General features: G+C 29.9%; 2 protein-coding genes across 2 annotated transcripts; both read left to right on the top strand.

Moving 5' to 3' along the window:
- Positions 1–476: 476 nt before the first annotated feature.
- LOC111005136 (adenine phosphoribosyltransferase 1) lies at positions 477–3,132 on the top strand. Its single transcript, XM_088128147.1, has 7 exons — positions 477–749; positions 1,023–1,130; positions 1,302–1,412; positions 1,513–1,605; positions 1,963–2,112; positions 2,513–2,571; positions 2,715–3,132. Exons 1-7 carry the CDS (start codon positions 560–562, stop codon positions 2,769–2,771), a joined length of 768 nt encoding a protein of 255 aa, XP_087984273.1. The 5' UTR covers positions 477–559; the 3' UTR covers positions 2,772–3,132.
- Positions 3,133–14,879: 11,747 nt separating this feature from the next.
- Positions 14,880–16,847, top strand: LOC111005183 (uncharacterized). Its single transcript, XM_022276605.2, has 4 exons — positions 14,880–15,433; positions 15,539–15,766; positions 15,877–16,008; positions 16,608–16,847. Exons 1-4 carry the CDS (start codon positions 14,915–14,917, stop codon positions 16,704–16,706), a joined length of 978 nt encoding a protein of 325 aa, XP_022132297.2. The 5' UTR covers positions 14,880–14,914; the 3' UTR covers positions 16,707–16,847.
- The last annotated feature ends 1,900 nt before the right edge of the window (positions 16,848–18,747 follow it).

The following is an 18,747-nucleotide window of genomic DNA, read 5'->3' as shown; positions in this document are numbered from 1 at the left end:
AGGAATAGATATGATAAATGAATTCTATGATATGACATTTTATTTTTAAAGAGGTTTGATTTTCACTAGATGTATTAGTTAAAAAATATAAATATGATTAGGTCTTAAAACATTATTTTAATAAAACACTTAAAATAAAAGAAAAAAGAAAAAAGGAGCTAACCTCTTTATTTTATAGTGCGACTAACAATGCCTCGCTAGATTTTCGTAAATTTTTCTTGGAGCGTGTAACAAGTAAATTATTACACTTACTTAAAAAAAAAAAAAACTAATAATAATGATTGTAATTTAGAAAAAATTCTTCCATTTTATTTATTAGTTCACAATTGTTTTTTTTATTATACTTTCTCATCCTCCACGTGTCTTACTATTGGACCAAATTGCCCTCCCGAATTCAGAAATAATTTTTTTCAGTAAAAAAAAGGGGGAAAATTGAACAAAAATAAATAAAATTACGACGCCAGACGAATAAAAGATCGGCGGCTTCACCAATAGCATCTGAAAAAATTTCGCCTTCGCCTTCTTGCGTTTTTGTTTCTGTTTCTGATCAGAGCCGACGATGAAAGCAGCCTCGAATCTCAGTCCCTCAATTTCATTTTCGCCGTCGCACTGCAGGACGACCGCCGTCTTCCCTCTTCGTCGGTGGATCGCATCTCCGTCAACGGCCGTCGGCGATTTCTCGTCGTGCCGTACACATTTGACTCGCTTTCAAACGCACCGATCTGTGATTTCGCCTCTGCGCTGCAATGGTAATTCGAATTCTCGATCTCTCGTGTTGGTCAATATTCGTCGACGCAGGTCAAAATTGAACTCCTCTTTTGTGGAAAGTTCGATGTGGGGGCAATTTGGTCATAGTGAAACGCTAATTTCCCCCAAACTTGTTTCCTTTTCAAATAAATATTAAATTAAACCTACGCTTTCCGTATTGGCCGCTGCCTCTCTCGCTTTCTCTCGGGGGTTTTTTTTTTTTGACTCTATCAACTGTGTTGTTGTTGATCGAGTGCCCGGCGGCTGTTTGGCAGCGAGGGAGACGGTGCCGGATCAAGAAATGGCGTCCACCGATGAACAAGACCCCCGCATAGCCAAAATCGCCAAGGCCATTCGAGTTATCCCTGATTTTCCCAAACCAGGTACTCATCTCAGACTGCGAATGCCCATTTCTAGGCTGAGAGATCCATTTTTTTGCTTCATTAGTGCTCCCTTTGGCTTTGTGGGTGATGGGTATTTTTTGGTACTAGGTTTTGAGCTGAATTGTTTGGAGTAAATTTCTCAACACCCTATTCCTTTTCCTCTTTTGATAGGGATTTTGTTTCAAGACATTACCACGTTGCTTCTTGATACAAAGGCCTTCAGGGACACTATCGATTTGTTCGTGGAGAGGTACAGAGGGAAAGATATCTCTGTCGTTGCAGGTAAATTATCGATTCAATAGGGTCGTTTAATATTAATATCAGGAGGGGAAGTAATTTTTTTGGTTTACCCTTAACCTTTTTGATCTCTTTTGTTCTACAGGAATTGAAGCGAGAGGTTTCATTTTTGGCCCTCCGATTGCTCTGGCTATCGGTGCGAAATTCGTTCCGATGAGAAAACCCAAGAAGTTGCCTGGTACTATTTTTTGCTTGATTCACCTTTATTTTTACCCTTCTGAATCTTTAGTTTGAGCTACCCAGGAACTTCTTAGTTTTTAATTTGATTAAAGCATAAAATTTCTGACTTCCTCCTGTCAAGAACTCTTCATGCATCTAAATGAAATCTTCAATAGCCAGGTTTCCTTTTCCAATGCAAGAAACTTCAAGTTTTTGATCGATGTCATAACATATTTTACTATCTTGATCTCATAATATACTGGATATTAGTAAACTCTGGGCTGTCGTGTTGGATTGCAATGGTTAATTCATCTCCAAATACATGTAAAATCATAATTATGTATCTGAAATGCATCCGTTTGATGATGTTTATCAGGTCAAGTCATTTCAGAAGAGTACTCTTTAGAGTATGGAACAGATAAAATTGAGATGCATGTAGGAGCTGTCGAAGCTGGAGAACGTGCTCTTGTGATAGATGATCTCATTGCAACTGGGGGAACCTTGTGTGCAGCAATACGGCTACTTGGTAGGGTATTTTAAAAGCCAATGTTAAGTATTTCAAGTGGTTATGTTGCTTTATGGTTCATAATGCACCACACCAGCCAGCTAAAAGTATCGATAAAGCCCCACGATTTTACTAGGTTTTTGCTCAGTGGTATTATCTTGGCCGTGAAACTTGCTCAGTTTTAGGCCTCGGGTTATTGATTGAATCTCTTTAATTGCTATTGTTGTTGTGTTTTAGTTTCATAACTTGCTGAGAATCTGCTGAGAAATGATAATTCTTTGTTGACTCAACACTTTGTGGCTTGGCTGCTCTGTAGCTGGAACATAATTCTTCTCTTTTCAACTTCTCTTTATGGGCGTTAAGATATCTTGCTCATAATCTCGTGTAGTTATATTAATTGGTTGTTAACCACTCATGGCAGAGCGCGTTGGCGTTGAAGTTGTTGAGTGTGCTTGTGTGATCGAGCTGCAGGGACTACAGGTATGTATTTGTAAAAGTCCAAGAACGGATCAGGATCTTATACTAGTTAACATAAATGCCCTCGACTTACATCTAGTTTTATATTTGATGATTGTGCTAATCTCTTTAGACGTCGGTCATCTTTTCTTCTGGCTTTTTACCAGGGCCGTGAGAGATTGGGAAATAAACCTCTCTTCGTTCTAGTTAACGCGGCAGCATGATCGTAGAGCCTTCTTCTGTAACATGGTGTGTTTGGTGATGGCGATATTACGATGGTATCGCTGCTAGAAGTTGAAGTTTCAAAGCAATGCATAATTTTGAAGCGGAGAGTCTGGCTAGAAATAAAAGGGATGGTATTGATTTGAGAATTGAGGAGATTAAACAGAAAAAAAAAAGGTCTGTAGACAGTATAAGCTTTCGATTATTCTGGTGGTAATGTATTGTTCTTTGTTAATTGTTATGCTCTCTTTTTCTACCTCTGTTTTCTTTGGCTTCACAAGAGCTGAGAAGGCAGCAGTTGGTGTGGAGAAGAAGTGGTTGATGTTAATTTTGAATTTATGTCAGAAACTTCTTTATTTTGCAGTTTACTCTTTGCAATTTTGGCTCTTGATTTTTCCCTATTAATCAGTATTGATTAGTAATTGCTATAACTGATTGATAATTATATATTTTAATTATCAAATGTCATTTATAATCTTTTGTATTTGATATATTCGTCAATTAGCTTCAGCATCTCTAGATTAATCTAAAATATATCAAAGATCTGAGGAAGTATCATATATTATAATTCTTATGTACATTACTATCGTTCACTGAAAATTCTCAAATTTCACCATGATAATAAAATGAATTATATAATTCAAAATCTAAGAACTCACTCTTTTTTTTAATTGTTATTTTTTCCATTTTGTCCACAGAGGATTTCATGCCCCTCAACCGAGATGAGTTTTAAGGATTTTCATATTGAGGGCATTTTTTAATGACATTTTTATCCTCTTTTTCGTATATATATACTTTCATCAATTCTCTTTATTGCCATTTTCAGTTTACTTTTTTTCATATTTTCCTTTAGACCTCAACTATTCGATGACATTATGTCGTCTAAATTTCAGTGGTAATTGACATATATCTCAAACAAAAAGGATATAAAAATATTAAATAAACTTGTTGGGAGGAACAACAGATACAATGGGCACCGAATTTTTCAGAAGAAAAAAAAAAGAAAAAACGAAATATAATGGGCATGCTTCTTGTAGAACAAACTTGAGCCATTCAAGAATCTAAAAATTTACATAAGAAAAAAATATCAATTAATGTATAGGAATAATTTAGGTTTGTACTTAAAAATTGATACATATTTAAAATTATAATTATACTTATACAACTTTCTTCCCTGCTCATATCCCTCTCTATCTTTTCTTTTTTATTTATTTATAATAATAATAATAATCAGACGACTTGGCATTAGTATAAATAAATTATCCTAATAATTTTAAAATTAACATTAGCTAATTAAATAGTAGAATTGTCCATTGCCCAATAATTTAGAAACTGGAGATAATTAAAATGCCAATTAATGCACCCTGTGACGTTAATTGATAACTATTTTCTTTAAAAAAATTAAAGAACAAAGAAACATATTAAAAAAATATGTTAAAAGTTCAAAGCATGCATGAAGAATGCTATTTATAGATTAATTGAGATTCTTTAAATTTATACACTGGTGATTATCTCTCACCTGAGGTTTATAAAATATAAAATTTTTCAATGTTGGATGGAAAATTACAAAGAATGAATATTTTCCAATTTGAATGATATATTCTAAGTTTTGTACCATATTTAATTTGATTTAATAAGATATATTCTAAGCTTTATATCATATTTAATTTCATTTAATAAGCATTAGATGGGAGATTTTATTCTTTCATATGCACATTATCAAAATAATTAGTTAATTTAATTTCAAAATCTTATCTCCAAGTAAAACTAAAAATATGTGTTTTATATTCTTTTATATTCAATTAAGACTAAATTGGTGGACCCAAGTATAATTCAATTGATTAAAATGTTGATAACGGCCTTCTTTAAATTCGAATTCTCTTGTGTAAAAAAAATTAAATAAAAAGTTCGAAATATCACTCTCAATATTTGAAATTATTCATATACTTACCAATTCAATAATATAAATAATATATATAGGTTGAGTTAAAAATATAATCTCTAAAATATTCTACAAATCAGTGGTATCCCAAAATTTTGGATTTTGATTCCAATAATTCTTTAATTAATAACAAACCCAACTAATAAATGGTCATTTTACACAATGTAGTCTAACAGAATAGAACAGAACCGTAGAGGAGAAAAAAAAATCCATTTAAAACGTATTTTATCTATCTTTTCGGTTCATCAATTTTTTTTAACAATTAATTTTCTGTTCCACTAACAAACAAATTTAGGGTAGTTTGATTACTTTTGAAATGGTACCATTAGAGTTTGATTTGTGGTCTAATTTTTTTGTTTAGTGGCTTTAATATACCATCACGACATATTTGAGCAACGAGGATAATGCTAACACGTGGTCGAGTATTTGGACGCCACGTGGTGCTTAGAAAAATGATATAGTTGTTCTTTTCCCATAAGTTCTATTACTATTATTTATTTTTCTAAAAAAGAAATGCTCATTGAGGGTACAAGATAAGAAAATTATTTTGATAAATTAAAAAATGGTTGCTTTAAAGAACGATCTGTTATATTTTATCAAATAATGGAATTGTTGGGCTTTTTTTTAAAAAATATTTTGGAAACTTTTTTTTGACAAACTATTTTTGTGAAATGATTGGTAGACAATAAAAATAATTCATAAAACATTTGTAATTTATTAATAGAAAGATAAATTAAAAAAGATGTCCCAAGAATGGTTATAATGAAGCAAACAACAAACGATTTGGATGTTTAAAGTCATTTTTAAAGCATTGGGGTATAATTTGCAGATTTTATAAGCCGTAGGGGCATGATTTTCAAATTTTACTAATAAAAAATTTAAGATTTCTTTTAATAAAAAAACAAAATTCTTAAAAATTTGCAATGTTGCATATGCATGGGGAGTACTATTGTATTATATAGGAATGGTTTGATTGGATCTTTACTATGACTTGGTGCTCTAAAGATTAAACAAAACCACGTTGTTTTGGAACAAAATAACATCAAATAAAAATCGACATTATCAAGGAAATATCTTATAAAACAATGTTCATAGGAAATTTTGTTCCCATATCACATTTGATTCTAGGCAAGTTGTTTGATTGTTGTGTTGGAGAAAGACTTGCACATAATTTTATATCAAATTTTTAATTGATAATAAAATGAGTAAGCATTAATGTATGAGTTTTTGTATTATTACAAATGGGCTTATAATATATATGATGTTTTTTTTTTTACTTTAAAAAATCAATAATATATGATGTTGGGTGTATATTTTTTTATTTTATTTTTTTAGTGAGCCAGGGTGACTTTGAAGGGTTGCTGCTTTTAAGTGAAATATTCTTTCAAATAACTACATTTTAAATGTAAAAAAGAGAATGAAGTGCTTCTCCAAAATATACACCTTTTCAAAGCTCTTTTAAAGTGAGTTTTGGATGATTTTTAGAGTGGTGTTTTCTTGATGTAATATTTTTTTATGAACATGGAAGCCATTTTAGCACTCCCTCTCAAAGAAATTTAATTGCCCTTTTTTTATAGGAGAATTTAAATGGCTTTTATTAAAATTTAATTTAAATGGCTTTTATTATATTTAAAAGCCATTTTACCAAACTCGAAAATGACTCAATTGGTCAAGACCTAGCCACAAGTGGCTTATTTATGTAGTGGTCGGCATTCCTAAGTAAACTACCTTAGAGATTAGGTAGCTAGGTAGCTTGAATTTAAAAAATACTTTTGACTATGTTGATGCTGAATTCTAATCTCAAAAAGATTATATGCTTCTAACTTGGCCGAGCTAAACGAAGCGTGTTATGCGAGGAGCGACCGGCATAGAAGGAACAAATACTCTAAAGCTAAAGTTCAATCTGGGATTCGATCTGAAATAGTCAATTTTAGACACAATTGTCTACTTGAGAATGATGAGTGAGATCGGTCCTTTTATAGACAGATAGAGAGGGGATCGTTCTGCTATAGTTGTTATAAAAAGCGGTTATACAATTATAGACTTTTAAGCTGTACACCTCAGAGATCGGAGATGCATACTACCTCAGAGATCTTATGAGCTACATAGGGTTAGGTCGGCCCCTTGAAAGACTTTTAAGCTCGGCCTCTATGTTTGTTTTATGAGTAGGATAAGTTAAGCGGTGTGAATTGGTCTACTTAGCATATCAGATTTTACTCTCCAATAGACTATGCAATCAAAATGCCATGAAAATTTTTAAATTATTTTTAATTAGCGAAATTATTTTTACGCTTTCAAAACTGATGTCAAACTCATCCCTAAGTCCCCTTAAAGCATATATTAACTAACTGACTACTTCTTTAATGCTCTTGAGCAAACACCCAGACATATTTCATATGTTAAAATATAAACTTAGTCCATATATTAATTTGAATATTGTATTTATTCAGTCTGTCAACTTTTAAAGAGTTTAAATTACTTTTATAAATTTTGAATTATACTTTTATTTAATTATTATCTTTAACCATTAAGTTGTGATATAGAGATAAATTTTAATTGAATTAGCACCGTGTCATAGACAAATTAATGAGCACACATGTTGTCACAATTTTCAAAAGTTACATGCATAACTCAAATACAATAATTAATTAAATAAGCCTGATTAATAAAATTCATAACATGATAAAAAAAATTCAAAAATTCAAAAGTTGAAAATGAAATATGATTTAATATGGTGAACTAGGTGAACATTTTGGCTTATAGATTAAATTTGTATTGTCTCATGCTCAATTAAACCTATATTTGGATAGGTGAGTTTACTTATTCTAAACTATGAGTATATTAATTATAGAATTATATACTAATTATGAACTTACTTTTACAAATCACAGGCCTCGTGAATCAAACATAAACGATAGTTATATAAACTTAATTATTATTATTATTTAAAAAAAACACATTCCGTTATACAATTTAAACACAAATCAAAATATGGACCGTCGAAAAAAATAAAGAAAACGAAAAGCTATTTTATTGAGGTTGTAAGATATGCAAACAAAGTCTCACCTTGACTAAAAGAGGGAGTGGTCCATGGTATAGAAGAAAGAAATTATCTACAAAACATTTTTGGTGAAACCAAAACAAAGCAAATAATTTATTAAAAATTTTAAACCCCTCCAGATTTTCTAGACATATATATTTAAATTTCATAAACTCTCACTATTTTTCATGAAATTTCATAAACTCTCACTATTTTTCTTTTCCCATGATTATTAATTTTATAATAATATAAAGTTAGCAAATTGTCGAGAGTGGAAGGACACGTGGAAGAATCCCACAGGCCAAATTCCAATACATGCGGGGTAGATGTTTCCCAATCGGGACGAAGACGAAACACACGTGGAAGAATCCCAAACGCCATGCTCACGTACACATATTTAAAAATTTTAAAAGAGAGAGAGAGAAAAAAATAATAACTGTAGAATGTGTTTGGTAAGCCAGAAAATTCGAGAAATTGGAAAGAAAAATAAGAATAATTTTTTTTCTTTTTTTCCCTAACAAGTGATCGTGCAGACAGCCAATGGGAAGCGTCGGATCCAAGTTGGCAAGAATAAAATCGGATTGTGAGCCTTTTTTTCTTTTTTTTTTTGTCGATCTCATTATTATCATTCAACTATGCCTAATTTCTATTCCTCCGGCATTATTATTTCTCCGCAACTTCACTTCTCAGATCTTTTTTTTCTTTCTTTTTTATTTTTTAATTTTTGGTACAAAATATTCTTGTGAAGGCGTGGGTTTGGTTTGAAAGGTCGTGCGATGGGCGGCGGAATTCCCGAAGAGAAAAGAAAACGAGTGGTCCGGCCGACGCGGCAGAAGCGGCGGAATCTGCGGCGGAGAAGAGTGCCCCTTTTGAATTACGGACCTGTCCTTCATGGGGTCACTTTTACATTATCGCTAAATTTGGGGGGCTTATATGGAAAATCTAGACCACTTTTTTTCTTTTCTTATGAATCTTATCTCATAAAATCTTGTCGGTAAGTAATTATTTATATTTGCCAAATTTTATATGTTTCATGAATTAACAGATGGATAAGTTGAATTCTTTATTCTATGAATATAAAATTATGTTGTCAGACTTTTTTGAAGTTAAAAGATTATAATAAAGTATGTGGTGCTCGTAGCTGTCGTTTTGTTTAGTTGTTTTGATTATTTTATGCGGTGATTTTTTTTTGAATAATTTCTTTAACTGTAAATTATATATGGGTCTTTGACTGATCCGCTATGTTGGTATAATTCTAAAAATCTTATCAATATTTATGGGTTCCATCTCAAAATCAATTATAGTCCGTTTAAACGTTTTGGTATCTGATACCATTTCAATATTTAATTTGTAATCATTATCAGGTATTTCATAACCTATATATATTTCAATAAGTTCTTAGTTATATTATATGTTATCTCTTCTAGACAAATATATTAGTGAAATAGAAAATTTGAATACTATATATATAAATGTCGAGTTCACATCAACTTTATAGTTTAGTCGCGATGAGTCAATAATGATAGTTGGACAATAATTATTGGGATTACTACTTCTTAGAATAAAATGAAAATAAGTTTAGTAATTTAAATATTATTATATACAAATCATGTTTTTAGTACTAACATGTAATGAAAAATTAACCTCACAGTCTCTTAGTTAGAGATATACGCTAATTAATGTTGAGTTAGGCTCGCTTTGACTTATTATAGTCAAATCTTAATGTCATAAGTTTACATGATTCTAATATATACTATAATAAATACTTTCTCGAGACAATTTTAGTTAAAATAGGACATGCTTAGATCTAAGTGGTCTACCTTAACCAATGTCATATCATACAAAAACTCAACTAAAAACTAAAATCAAGGACAAGAAATAAACCAATTGAGATCGAACAACCAAAACATTTATGATTCAGTTATATATTTTTAATTTCCAATTTTGACTTCTATCCCGAGACACATGAATTTTAAAATTAAAAAATAAACTTCTAAAAGTCCATTCATGGTTCCAAAGAACTAGCGTATATCAGTTAAAAACTCGATCATGACTCAATCAAAGTCTGACACCAAAATATACCAAAATAATTAATGCTCGTTACCATAAGTCAATTCAATTGGTTTTGATGGATATGTTTTCCTTCATTGATTAGTACTCCACGATGCAACTAAAAATTTATCGAAAGCGCCAATCTAAACATAATTAAATGGTTAAGGTTTTTATGTCCGATCAAAAGAAATATTGACTTATGGTTGGCTTTAACGAAATCTAGACAATATTCAAAATGGGTGGCTTTAACGAACAAATTACACGGTTGTTCATGTATTGCATATGAACCTTACTTTGATCGGTTCTTAAATGATCTTAATCTACCTGTATGTATCAAAAAAGTGGTTTTTGGTTGGTCTTGTGTAATTTTATAAGTTTACAATTTAGGTTAAATTTGTGTGATTTTTTGTTGGTCTCATGTAATTTTAGAAGTTCATCATTTATACAATTTTGTAAAATTTTAAACATAATACTACATATAAAAATACATATTTCTTTTGTGCTATTTTTGTAATTCTTCGTATCGTGTCGCTATCTAAATAATTAAAGATAATGTTGCATATATAGCCTTCGAATTTTGAGTGTTTTATCTATCATTATAGTTGGTTAATTTGATCTCTTTTTGTAATTTATTGATTTTTTATGCAATGATTAAATTGATTTGTAAAATTATCATTATAGTTTTATCTCTCTTTTTTAAACATAATACTATATATAAAAATACATATTTCTTTTTTAGCAGTGAAAGTTTTTTCCACTATTTTAAAAAATTATTCAACTAAATTTAATTATTGTCAATTTAGGTACAGTAAACTATCTATTTCGGTCAAATCGAGCATAACTCAACGGTAATTGATATATATATCCAATCAAAAGACTGTGAGTTCAATTTCTTACCCCCACATGATCTACTAAAAAAAACTATTTATCTCTGACGAAAATGTTTTGTGTTTGAATTTTCATTCAAGTTGTTTTACACAAAAAAAAAAAATTTAGTCATTGAAATATTAAAGATCAACCACTTGGTCGATCCAAAAATTAATTAAATTTTACGCTAGGAAAAAAAAGAAATTTTAAAAACACTGCGAGAACCATGCCCATGTATATTATTCAGTTTTTTTTTTTTTTTTTGCAAGTAGTTGTTTGAATGAGAAGGTTGGTGAGCTGAATTTATTACAAAGTTTAAACAAAAAAAAAATTATTTTAGTTTTAAAATTTTCATATTTTTCATGTTGGTACTTAAATTTTTTAGGTATTTTGTTTTAATTTCTCTACCTATTAATATTATATTGGCTCACTAAATGTTTTATAATGCTAGAGTATTTTTTTTAATTTGACCGGTAATGTTTTAAGACCTTCATATTTTGTCACCTATGTATTGATTCTTTTTTCATTTAATTGCTTAAGAAAACTAAATATTAAAAGAACAATGGTATATTAATCTTAAAATTGTACTTTAATTTTGATGAGTTTGTCAATAGTAAATATATCAATAATTTAACGGCTCATTTTTTTTTAATAACAGCAAGCAATTTGAAATTCAGTAGACGACTGATTACTAAATCATATAAATACTAAATCATATAAATTGAGTAAGTTTCTAATTTATGGATGAGTAGTATGTATATATTTTATCAAATTAGAATATTGATTATTTTTAACTCAACTAATAAAATGTATTTTTATATCACATTACCATTTTATCATTTCATTTTAATGATGAAATTAAAACTTTAAAAATATTAGAGACCAAATTAAGAAGGATATTTAAACGTTGGGAACTAAAACTTATATTTAGTCTATTATATTTTAGTTCTTAAAGACCTTGCATAAAAAATTAAATTTTAGTCATCGTAATTAATTCTTCGTTACTCCTTGATAAACATTTGCATTTATTTTAGTACATGAATTACTGCATGTGAATTCAAATACTTTCACACTTTACCCATTTAATCAGGTAAGTAAATAAATAAAATCACTATAAGAACTGCAACAAATTTTTAAATGGAACTAAACCATAAATTTAAAAGTGTAAAGAGAAAAAGTGAAAGAGTATTAATGTTGAGAAAATAAAATGCAATTGTAATAAAAATAATTAAAATAGAACAATTATATATATACACACTGATTCTGCTCATAAATATGAACATCAAATATTATTTTAGCATCTTTTATTTTGATTTATGTACTGTTATAATGTTTATTTTTATTTTTATATTTTATATTTTTATTCATTTTAAACTTCATACTAGGAATAACTATTTTTTCTAAGCTCTATTCTAGTAGGAACTACACCCTCAAAGATGCAGGAATCTCCATTTAGATTTGTGGATTTCTCGCAAGACTATGATGGGAGAGCCTTTTCCCTTTATCTAAATGGAGACGAGGACAGGAGATACGCTTTGATCCTCGTTCTCAATTTCCTGTCCCACCATACTTTTTGAAATCTAATCTCTACAAATTTCTTGTTGAGAATTTCCACCTGGATCTTTGTAAAATTTTGTGGAGAATTAAATGGGGAGCAGTGAAACTTTTCCGTTCCCACCCCGCTGGTTAACATTCCTACTTCACGCTTTTAAAAAGTCAATTATGGTTTCTGTACTTCTGAAAAACGACTATTATAATAGTTTTTTAACATTTAACACAAAATTTTTACCAAATAATTGAAATTTATTTCTATATTTTAAAAGTTTAAACGAGTAAAATGTCATTTTAAATTTTCATCAAAATAAATTAGATAAAAATATGAAGGAAGGGATTAAATTTAAAAAATATATAAATACCAAAACAAACGATTAGAAAATAATACCGAAATATGCACCGCGGAGAACTAAAAAAAAAATGGAAGCCGACAAATAGCGAATTTGACGGTCCATTTGTCCGAATTTAGAAGAATGTCAGACTCAAACCCCACGATGTGGCTGACCATTTCATTCTCCTTTTTTGTTTTATTCAATTGTTAATTCCTTTTTTTTTATTTCTTTAATATTCTTTATCCCAACAGAATTAATCTATATTTGTTATTTATTATAATTAAAATCAAAGACAGCCCACGTTCAAACATTTTTAGATTATAAAACACAAGTCTAATTCTTCTCCCCAAGCATGCTTTCGAGTGATGAAAGATATTTAATACTATTTCGATTTTTCACTCTCTAATTATTGAACTAAAATAAATTTTTTAACAATTTTCAAATAACCGATGGGAATCCAAAATTCCAACTTCTTGTCGAGGTGAATTTTCATGTGAGATGTGACAAGTCCTGATAGGATAAGAATGACCCTTAAATATCCGATTGATACCATATAAATAATCATGAGGTTTTATCTCAAAATCAATTGGCAATGAGAGGAGTAGTTCATGTCTATTATAAACCTACGTAAGTTCCCTTCTTTTATCAATGTGGGATCCTTAACAATCTACACATACTCTGATAGAGTACGCTCCAACATATTTCACGACAATATGTCGTATTTCTCGGTTGCCTTAAAGAGTCGTTAGAGCTCTGTCGAAGGCCCTATCAAAGATTCCGCTTATAGATAGAGACCAATATTCGCCTCTATCCTAGGGACGCAAAACTATATTTTCTCTCATATATAGTCAACTCTCTATTGACTTAGGCGTAGCCGTGTCTTCTATTTTGCAGATCCTCTGTTCGACACATTTTTAGCTCGTCCTCCAAGTCATCCTCTGTTTGGGCTGAGGTTCGCAGACTTGGTCACTTTTCTGATCAAACATGTTGGTTGTTAATTTTAGGTTTTATTCTAAATCTTCAGCATTGTGTTCGAATTTTAAAAATATTGAATAGGCTTTGATTTTCAATTTTGTGCCTTAAAGTATTTTGCCTAATTATTTGACCTAAAATTAAGAAGGGTGGTTTATTCATCTTTAATATGGTATCAGAGCGAGAGGTTCTGTGTTCGAACTCCATCAACTTAACTTTTGAGTTGAGTGGTGGTTTATTCATCCTTAACATATAACTTATAACTTTTATACCGCACAACTATTTCTCAATCATTTAAATTTCTTCCCCTGGGTCCACAGGGTGAGTAGTGTTTCCAAATGATATATATTTTTTATTTATAATTTAATTAAAAAACATTAACTATAAACTTGTTTGACAATATGTTTTTATTTTTGTTTTAATAGTCTTGTTTATTTAAAATCTAATTATTAATAGTAACGAGCATAAAATGAGTGCTACACGGAGGGAGAATGTAAAGAGGAAATCCCCTTGGATGATATAATGTTCCAACTTCGTCACGATGTTTATAAATTTCTAACTATTTTATGAGAATATTACATTTGAACTATTATATTTTTTGCTCCCTATCGAGAAAACAGTGTTTTTAAATTCTATTTTCTTCAAATGCGTAATAAAAACAAAATTGGAGTCTCATTTAGAAAAAACAAAATACGTGACGAAATAACAGCGACCAAAATATTATAAATTTAAAATTTCATCCTCACATGAACTTAAGTACATTAAATAGGGGTAGAAAGATTTGAACTCATGACCTCTTAATAAAAAACATGTATTCTAATTACGTTGAGTTAAGCTTATGTTGATCAAAATAGGTCGACATATATTTAAAGATAAGAGCTATTATTCAAATTTAAGAAGTTAAATGGAATAAGTTAAATTAATTATATTTAAAGTTTCTTTTAGTTTAATAAAGAGATAAGATTTTTTAGTGGTGGGTTACTTGAACCTATAAACTTTTGGTTGACCTTGCATAAAAAGAGAGATTTGAACCTCCTTTAATCGCTTCAGCAGTTGAGTTATTGTTAGGTACACAAATTAGGATATATAAAGGTATTGATTAACGAAGATTAAACCCCATCATTGCATGAACCTTTGCTGAGTTGTAGTCTGCTTGCTTTTGGGCCCCAGAGTGGACTCTTTAGCTCCAATCATAAAATTTCACATACAGAAGAGAAAAAAAAATCATAAATGCTTAAACAAATTATGTGGAAGTCAAATTCTGTTAGCACATTACCGTCACAGCGTTGGGTATAAATATGCCATTCATTTTTCATTCATCTCTCAGCTTCAAATTCAATCAACCAAAACGAAACCTTCCTAAAGCTTTGATTTCTGCTGAAAAAAATGGAGTCTTTGGGAGCTGTGTCTGATGGGGAATGGGATTCCTTCACCGCCATGTTCTCCTGCCAAGAGCTGGAGCAGCCCCCCCTTCCCATGGCGGAACATCAATATGATAATTACAATAATGCCGCCGCCGCTTACAGTAACAGCAGCTCATGGTTTTATTCCTTGGACGCTTTTGATCCCAATTTTCAGACCGACATGAGCTTGAGCTTGAGCTGTAGCAGCTGCAGTACTGATAATTCTAGTGGCAATGCCAGCTTTTTGTTTCCCAATTCTTTGACGACCCACGACTTGTTTATGTCGATTGACGATGACACCAATTTTGGGTCCTCATTTTTGTCGGATGTGTTAATGGGGGAACTCAAAGTGGATAAGGCTGATCTCGCCGCCGCCTGCGACGGATTATTGCAGATTCCGCCGCCTCCCGAAAATGAACCAATTGCATTGAAAAGGAAAGTCAATAGCGGAGACTTCTCCAATGATCAGAAGGTCACCAAGAAAACTCGGATTTCAGGACATGTAAGAAATTAGCCCCCTTTTTACACATCTTTAACTTTCCCTTACCATGTCTTAATCATCTAGTTTTTTTATTTTAAAATATTTATATTTATGTTTAAAATTCAGGGGCAAAAGAGGAAGAAAACCCACAAGGCAAAAGGCGTGAGCGTTGAGGAAGAGGACAATGCAGCAGCGGCAGAAGCTGAAGGGCAGAGCTCGGTTAGTTACAGTTCAGAGGAAGAAAATGGTTCCCAGGGTGGCGGCGGCGCCACCACCTCCGACGGCGGCGTGAGCGGAAAAACCACCAGAGCCAGCAGAGGGTCGGCCACGGATCCCCAGAGCCTCTACGCCAGAGTACGTTCATTGTTCATAAGCTGCATCTTCTTCTGATCAATATGTTTAATTAATTAATTAATTTATTGATTTGTTTTTTTTTTTTCCTTTTTTTCTTTGTTATGGTGCAGAAACGAAGAGAGAGAATCAATGAGCGATTGAAAATCTTGCAGAAACTTGTTCCCAATGGAACCAAGGTTGATATCAGTACCATGCTTGAAGAAGCTGTTCACTATGTTAAGTTTTTGCAGCTTCAAATCAAGGTAAAACAAATCAAATCTTTTCAAATTTTAATAATTTGTTTCAAATACAAGTTTCAAAACTTTTTAAAAGTGATAAAAAATAATTTTTTTATATGATATGGAAGCAAGGATTGAATCTTCCACATCTAAAAAAGAAGCAAGTTTTCTTAATTGTTGAATTAAGCTCGTGTTGAAGTTGAAAGGTGAATTTTCAATTTTAAATACATAAATTTTAGAAAATATTGAATAGGTCAAAGATTTATTAAACATCTGATATACAAAATTGAAGTTTAGATTGGGATGTGATATCGCTCCTTTATAAATAAATCGCACACCTATTTGTTAACTTTATATATATATATATTGATAAGATTGCAATGGGAAAAAAATGTGTATATAAATATATGATTTTAAAAATAATTTTCCTACAAAATATTACTTTTTTTTAGCTTAAAATTTTTTTTAATGAATTCTTAAAATATTTTTATAAAAGAACGGTGAAGAAACTATTATCAATCAAACCGACCTTCAATATTTTTTCTATTTTCTCTTGACTTTTTAAAGATTAATTAATTCAACATCCGAATTTACTGAAATGCCCTTGTGTTATTTTTGTACAGTTATTGAGCTCAGATGAGATGTGGATGTTTGCTCCTTTGGCTTACAATGGAATGGACCTTGGTCTCCACCAGAAGCTCTCTCCATTTCTTTCACATTGAGACACAATTTTATTTCCCTTTCTACCCTTGTAATCTTTAATTAACTTAATATAATTAAGATAAATATAGATATTTTATCCTAAGTTTAATGGAATAATCGTGAAGAGAATCTTCATATTATAAAATCGTCACCATCTGGCTTTAGACTCTTATGGCTGATGGCAGCAAAAAATTCAGCTAATTTTGCTACCTTTTATTATATAATATAATATCTTAGACTTGTATAATTATGGTTCATGTAGCTGGAATTAATATTTTATTATTCGTTTGAAGATTATAAACCATTTTCTTTTAATTCTTATATTAAATGCATCAGATTTCTACTTCTGCGGTCAAAGTGGAAAATATCCTTAAAAAAATATGATGATAGTGGCATAACCTAAATATGTAATGCAAGAAAAATTATAGCAAATACCCAACATTTATAATGTTAATTTTAAGGTTGATTTTAGTTGCAGAGGCAAAAAAAAAAATAATAATAATAATAAATAAATAAATAAAAATTAAAAAAAAGAATAATAAGTTTGATTCTAAAAATTTAGATTTTTTTTACAAGAATGAGGGTGGAGATTCAAACTCATAACTACCTGGTCAAAGGTAGATGTTAATTACAAAATTTTAGATTTATGCCTAATAAAGTTCTAAACTTTAAAATTTGTTTAATGGATTTATAAACTTTTAATTTCATGTCTAATAGGTCGCCAAACTTTAAAAATAAAATTAACAAATTTATTAGACATAAAATTGAATTTTATATTCAATAGAATCCTAGACTTTCAATTTTATGTTTAATAAGTTCATGAATTTTTAAAATATTAAATAGAATAAAGGTCTGTTGTATACATAATTTAAAGTTTAGGGATCTATTATACACAAATTTAAGATTTATTGGATATTTTTTCAAGTTTACGAGCCTATTAGACAAATTTTAAAAGTTTAGAGATTTAAAGTTTCTAATTTTACATTATGCTTGTCTATTTATTTTATCATTTTATATTATATTCAACATTATTAATTTACAATGTTACTTATGCATAGATGAATAAAATCAGTATACTTTTTGCAAAATAGAATAGAACCTATTACACCCGAAATGAAAATGTAAAATTTAGCTACATATCTTCCTCTACATAGATCAGGAAAAATATTTTTAAAAAATTATTCAATTTTATAGATTCGGTCACTGACTCACTGTTCCTTAAAGGACGTTAACTAGTAAAATTTTTAATATTGATTTATATTTTAAATTTTCATTATTGAGAAATAATATAATCATATGATTTCATATTTCAAATTTTATACTTTTTTTATACACTCAAATTTTATACTTGATATGTACACCTAAACATATGAAAAACTTTAATATGTTGTCTCATCATATAGTTGTTATAATATATGTGGGAAAATAAATATGTTTTTTTTTTCCTTCTAAATTTCATTTCTACTCTTAATATGGTTTTGTCTTGTTATTTGGTGGGTTTTTGAACCATTTTTGCAGCAACATATCAGTCTCATTGTTGTAGTGAGCCCAATAAGTTAGCCCATTATTTTTTATTGTGAAACACCAAAGAAAGTCCCATTTTATTGATTATATTTTTACAACCTAATGGCGGTTAGAAATTTACTTTTCAAAACTATTATTTTACTTTAAAAAAAATGATGAAAATCATTTGGTTCATAGCTTTTGAAAAATGTTTTTATAATTATCCAAGAGGTTGTTTGGGTGTAATTTTTTTTTAAATATGTTAGAATATCAATAATTAAATTTACCGTAATTTATTGGTGTAAATTTGTTGGTTAGGTGATTATTTAAAATTGTATTAGAATAAGATGCCTTGTTATTAAACTCATGAAAAGTCACTCCATTTTCATTCAGTATTGATTATCACTGGTTGAGTTTTGTACAAATTTATTCGCTCACAAATAAAGGAGGTTTAATAAATTATTTTCTAAATTAATCTTTTAAAACTATTTTCTATAGCTACATCTCATCTAGAAATATATATTTCATGATTAAAAAAAAAAAGAACTCGTTGGGACG

Source organism: Momordica charantia (assembly GCF_013281855.1).
Source record: "Momordica charantia cultivar OHB3-1 chromosome 8 unlocalized genomic scaffold, Mcharantia_2.0 BLBB01000008.1, whole genome shotgun sequence".
Lineage (NCBI taxonomy): Eukaryota > Viridiplantae > Streptophyta > Magnoliopsida > Cucurbitales > Cucurbitaceae > Momordica > Momordica charantia.
Note: the sequence above shows the minus strand (reverse complement) of the source record. Positions and strands in the feature narration are given on the sequence as shown.

What these genes read in the sequence shown, in the direction of transcription:
- LOC111005136 (XM_088128147.1), top strand. Translation starts at nt 560, where the DNA reads ATGAAAGCAGCCTCGAATCTCAGTCCCTCAATTTCATTTTCGCCGTCG. An exon ending in AAAACCCAAGAAGTTGCCTG is followed by an intron (nt 1,606 to 1,962) that starts GTACTATTTTTT and finishes GATGTTTATCAG; the next exon opens with GTCAAGTCATTTCAGAAGAG. An exon ending in TCGAGCTGCAGGGACTACAG is followed by an intron (nt 2,572 to 2,714) that starts GTATGTATTTGT and finishes GCTTTTTACCAG; the next exon opens with GGCCGTGAGAGATTGGGAAA.
- LOC111005183 (XM_022276605.2), top strand. Translation starts at nt 14,915, where the DNA reads ATGGAGTCTTTGGGAGCTGTGTCTGATGGGGAATGGGATTCCTTCACC. An exon ending in AAACTCGGATTTCAGGACAT is followed by an intron (nt 15,434 to 15,538) that starts GTAAGAAATTAG and finishes TTTAAAATTCAG; the next exon opens with GGGCAAAAGAGGAAGAAAAC. An exon ending in TTTTGCAGCTTCAAATCAAG is followed by an intron (nt 16,009 to 16,607) that starts GTAAAACAAATC and finishes ATTTTTGTACAG; the next exon opens with TTATTGAGCTCAGATGAGAT.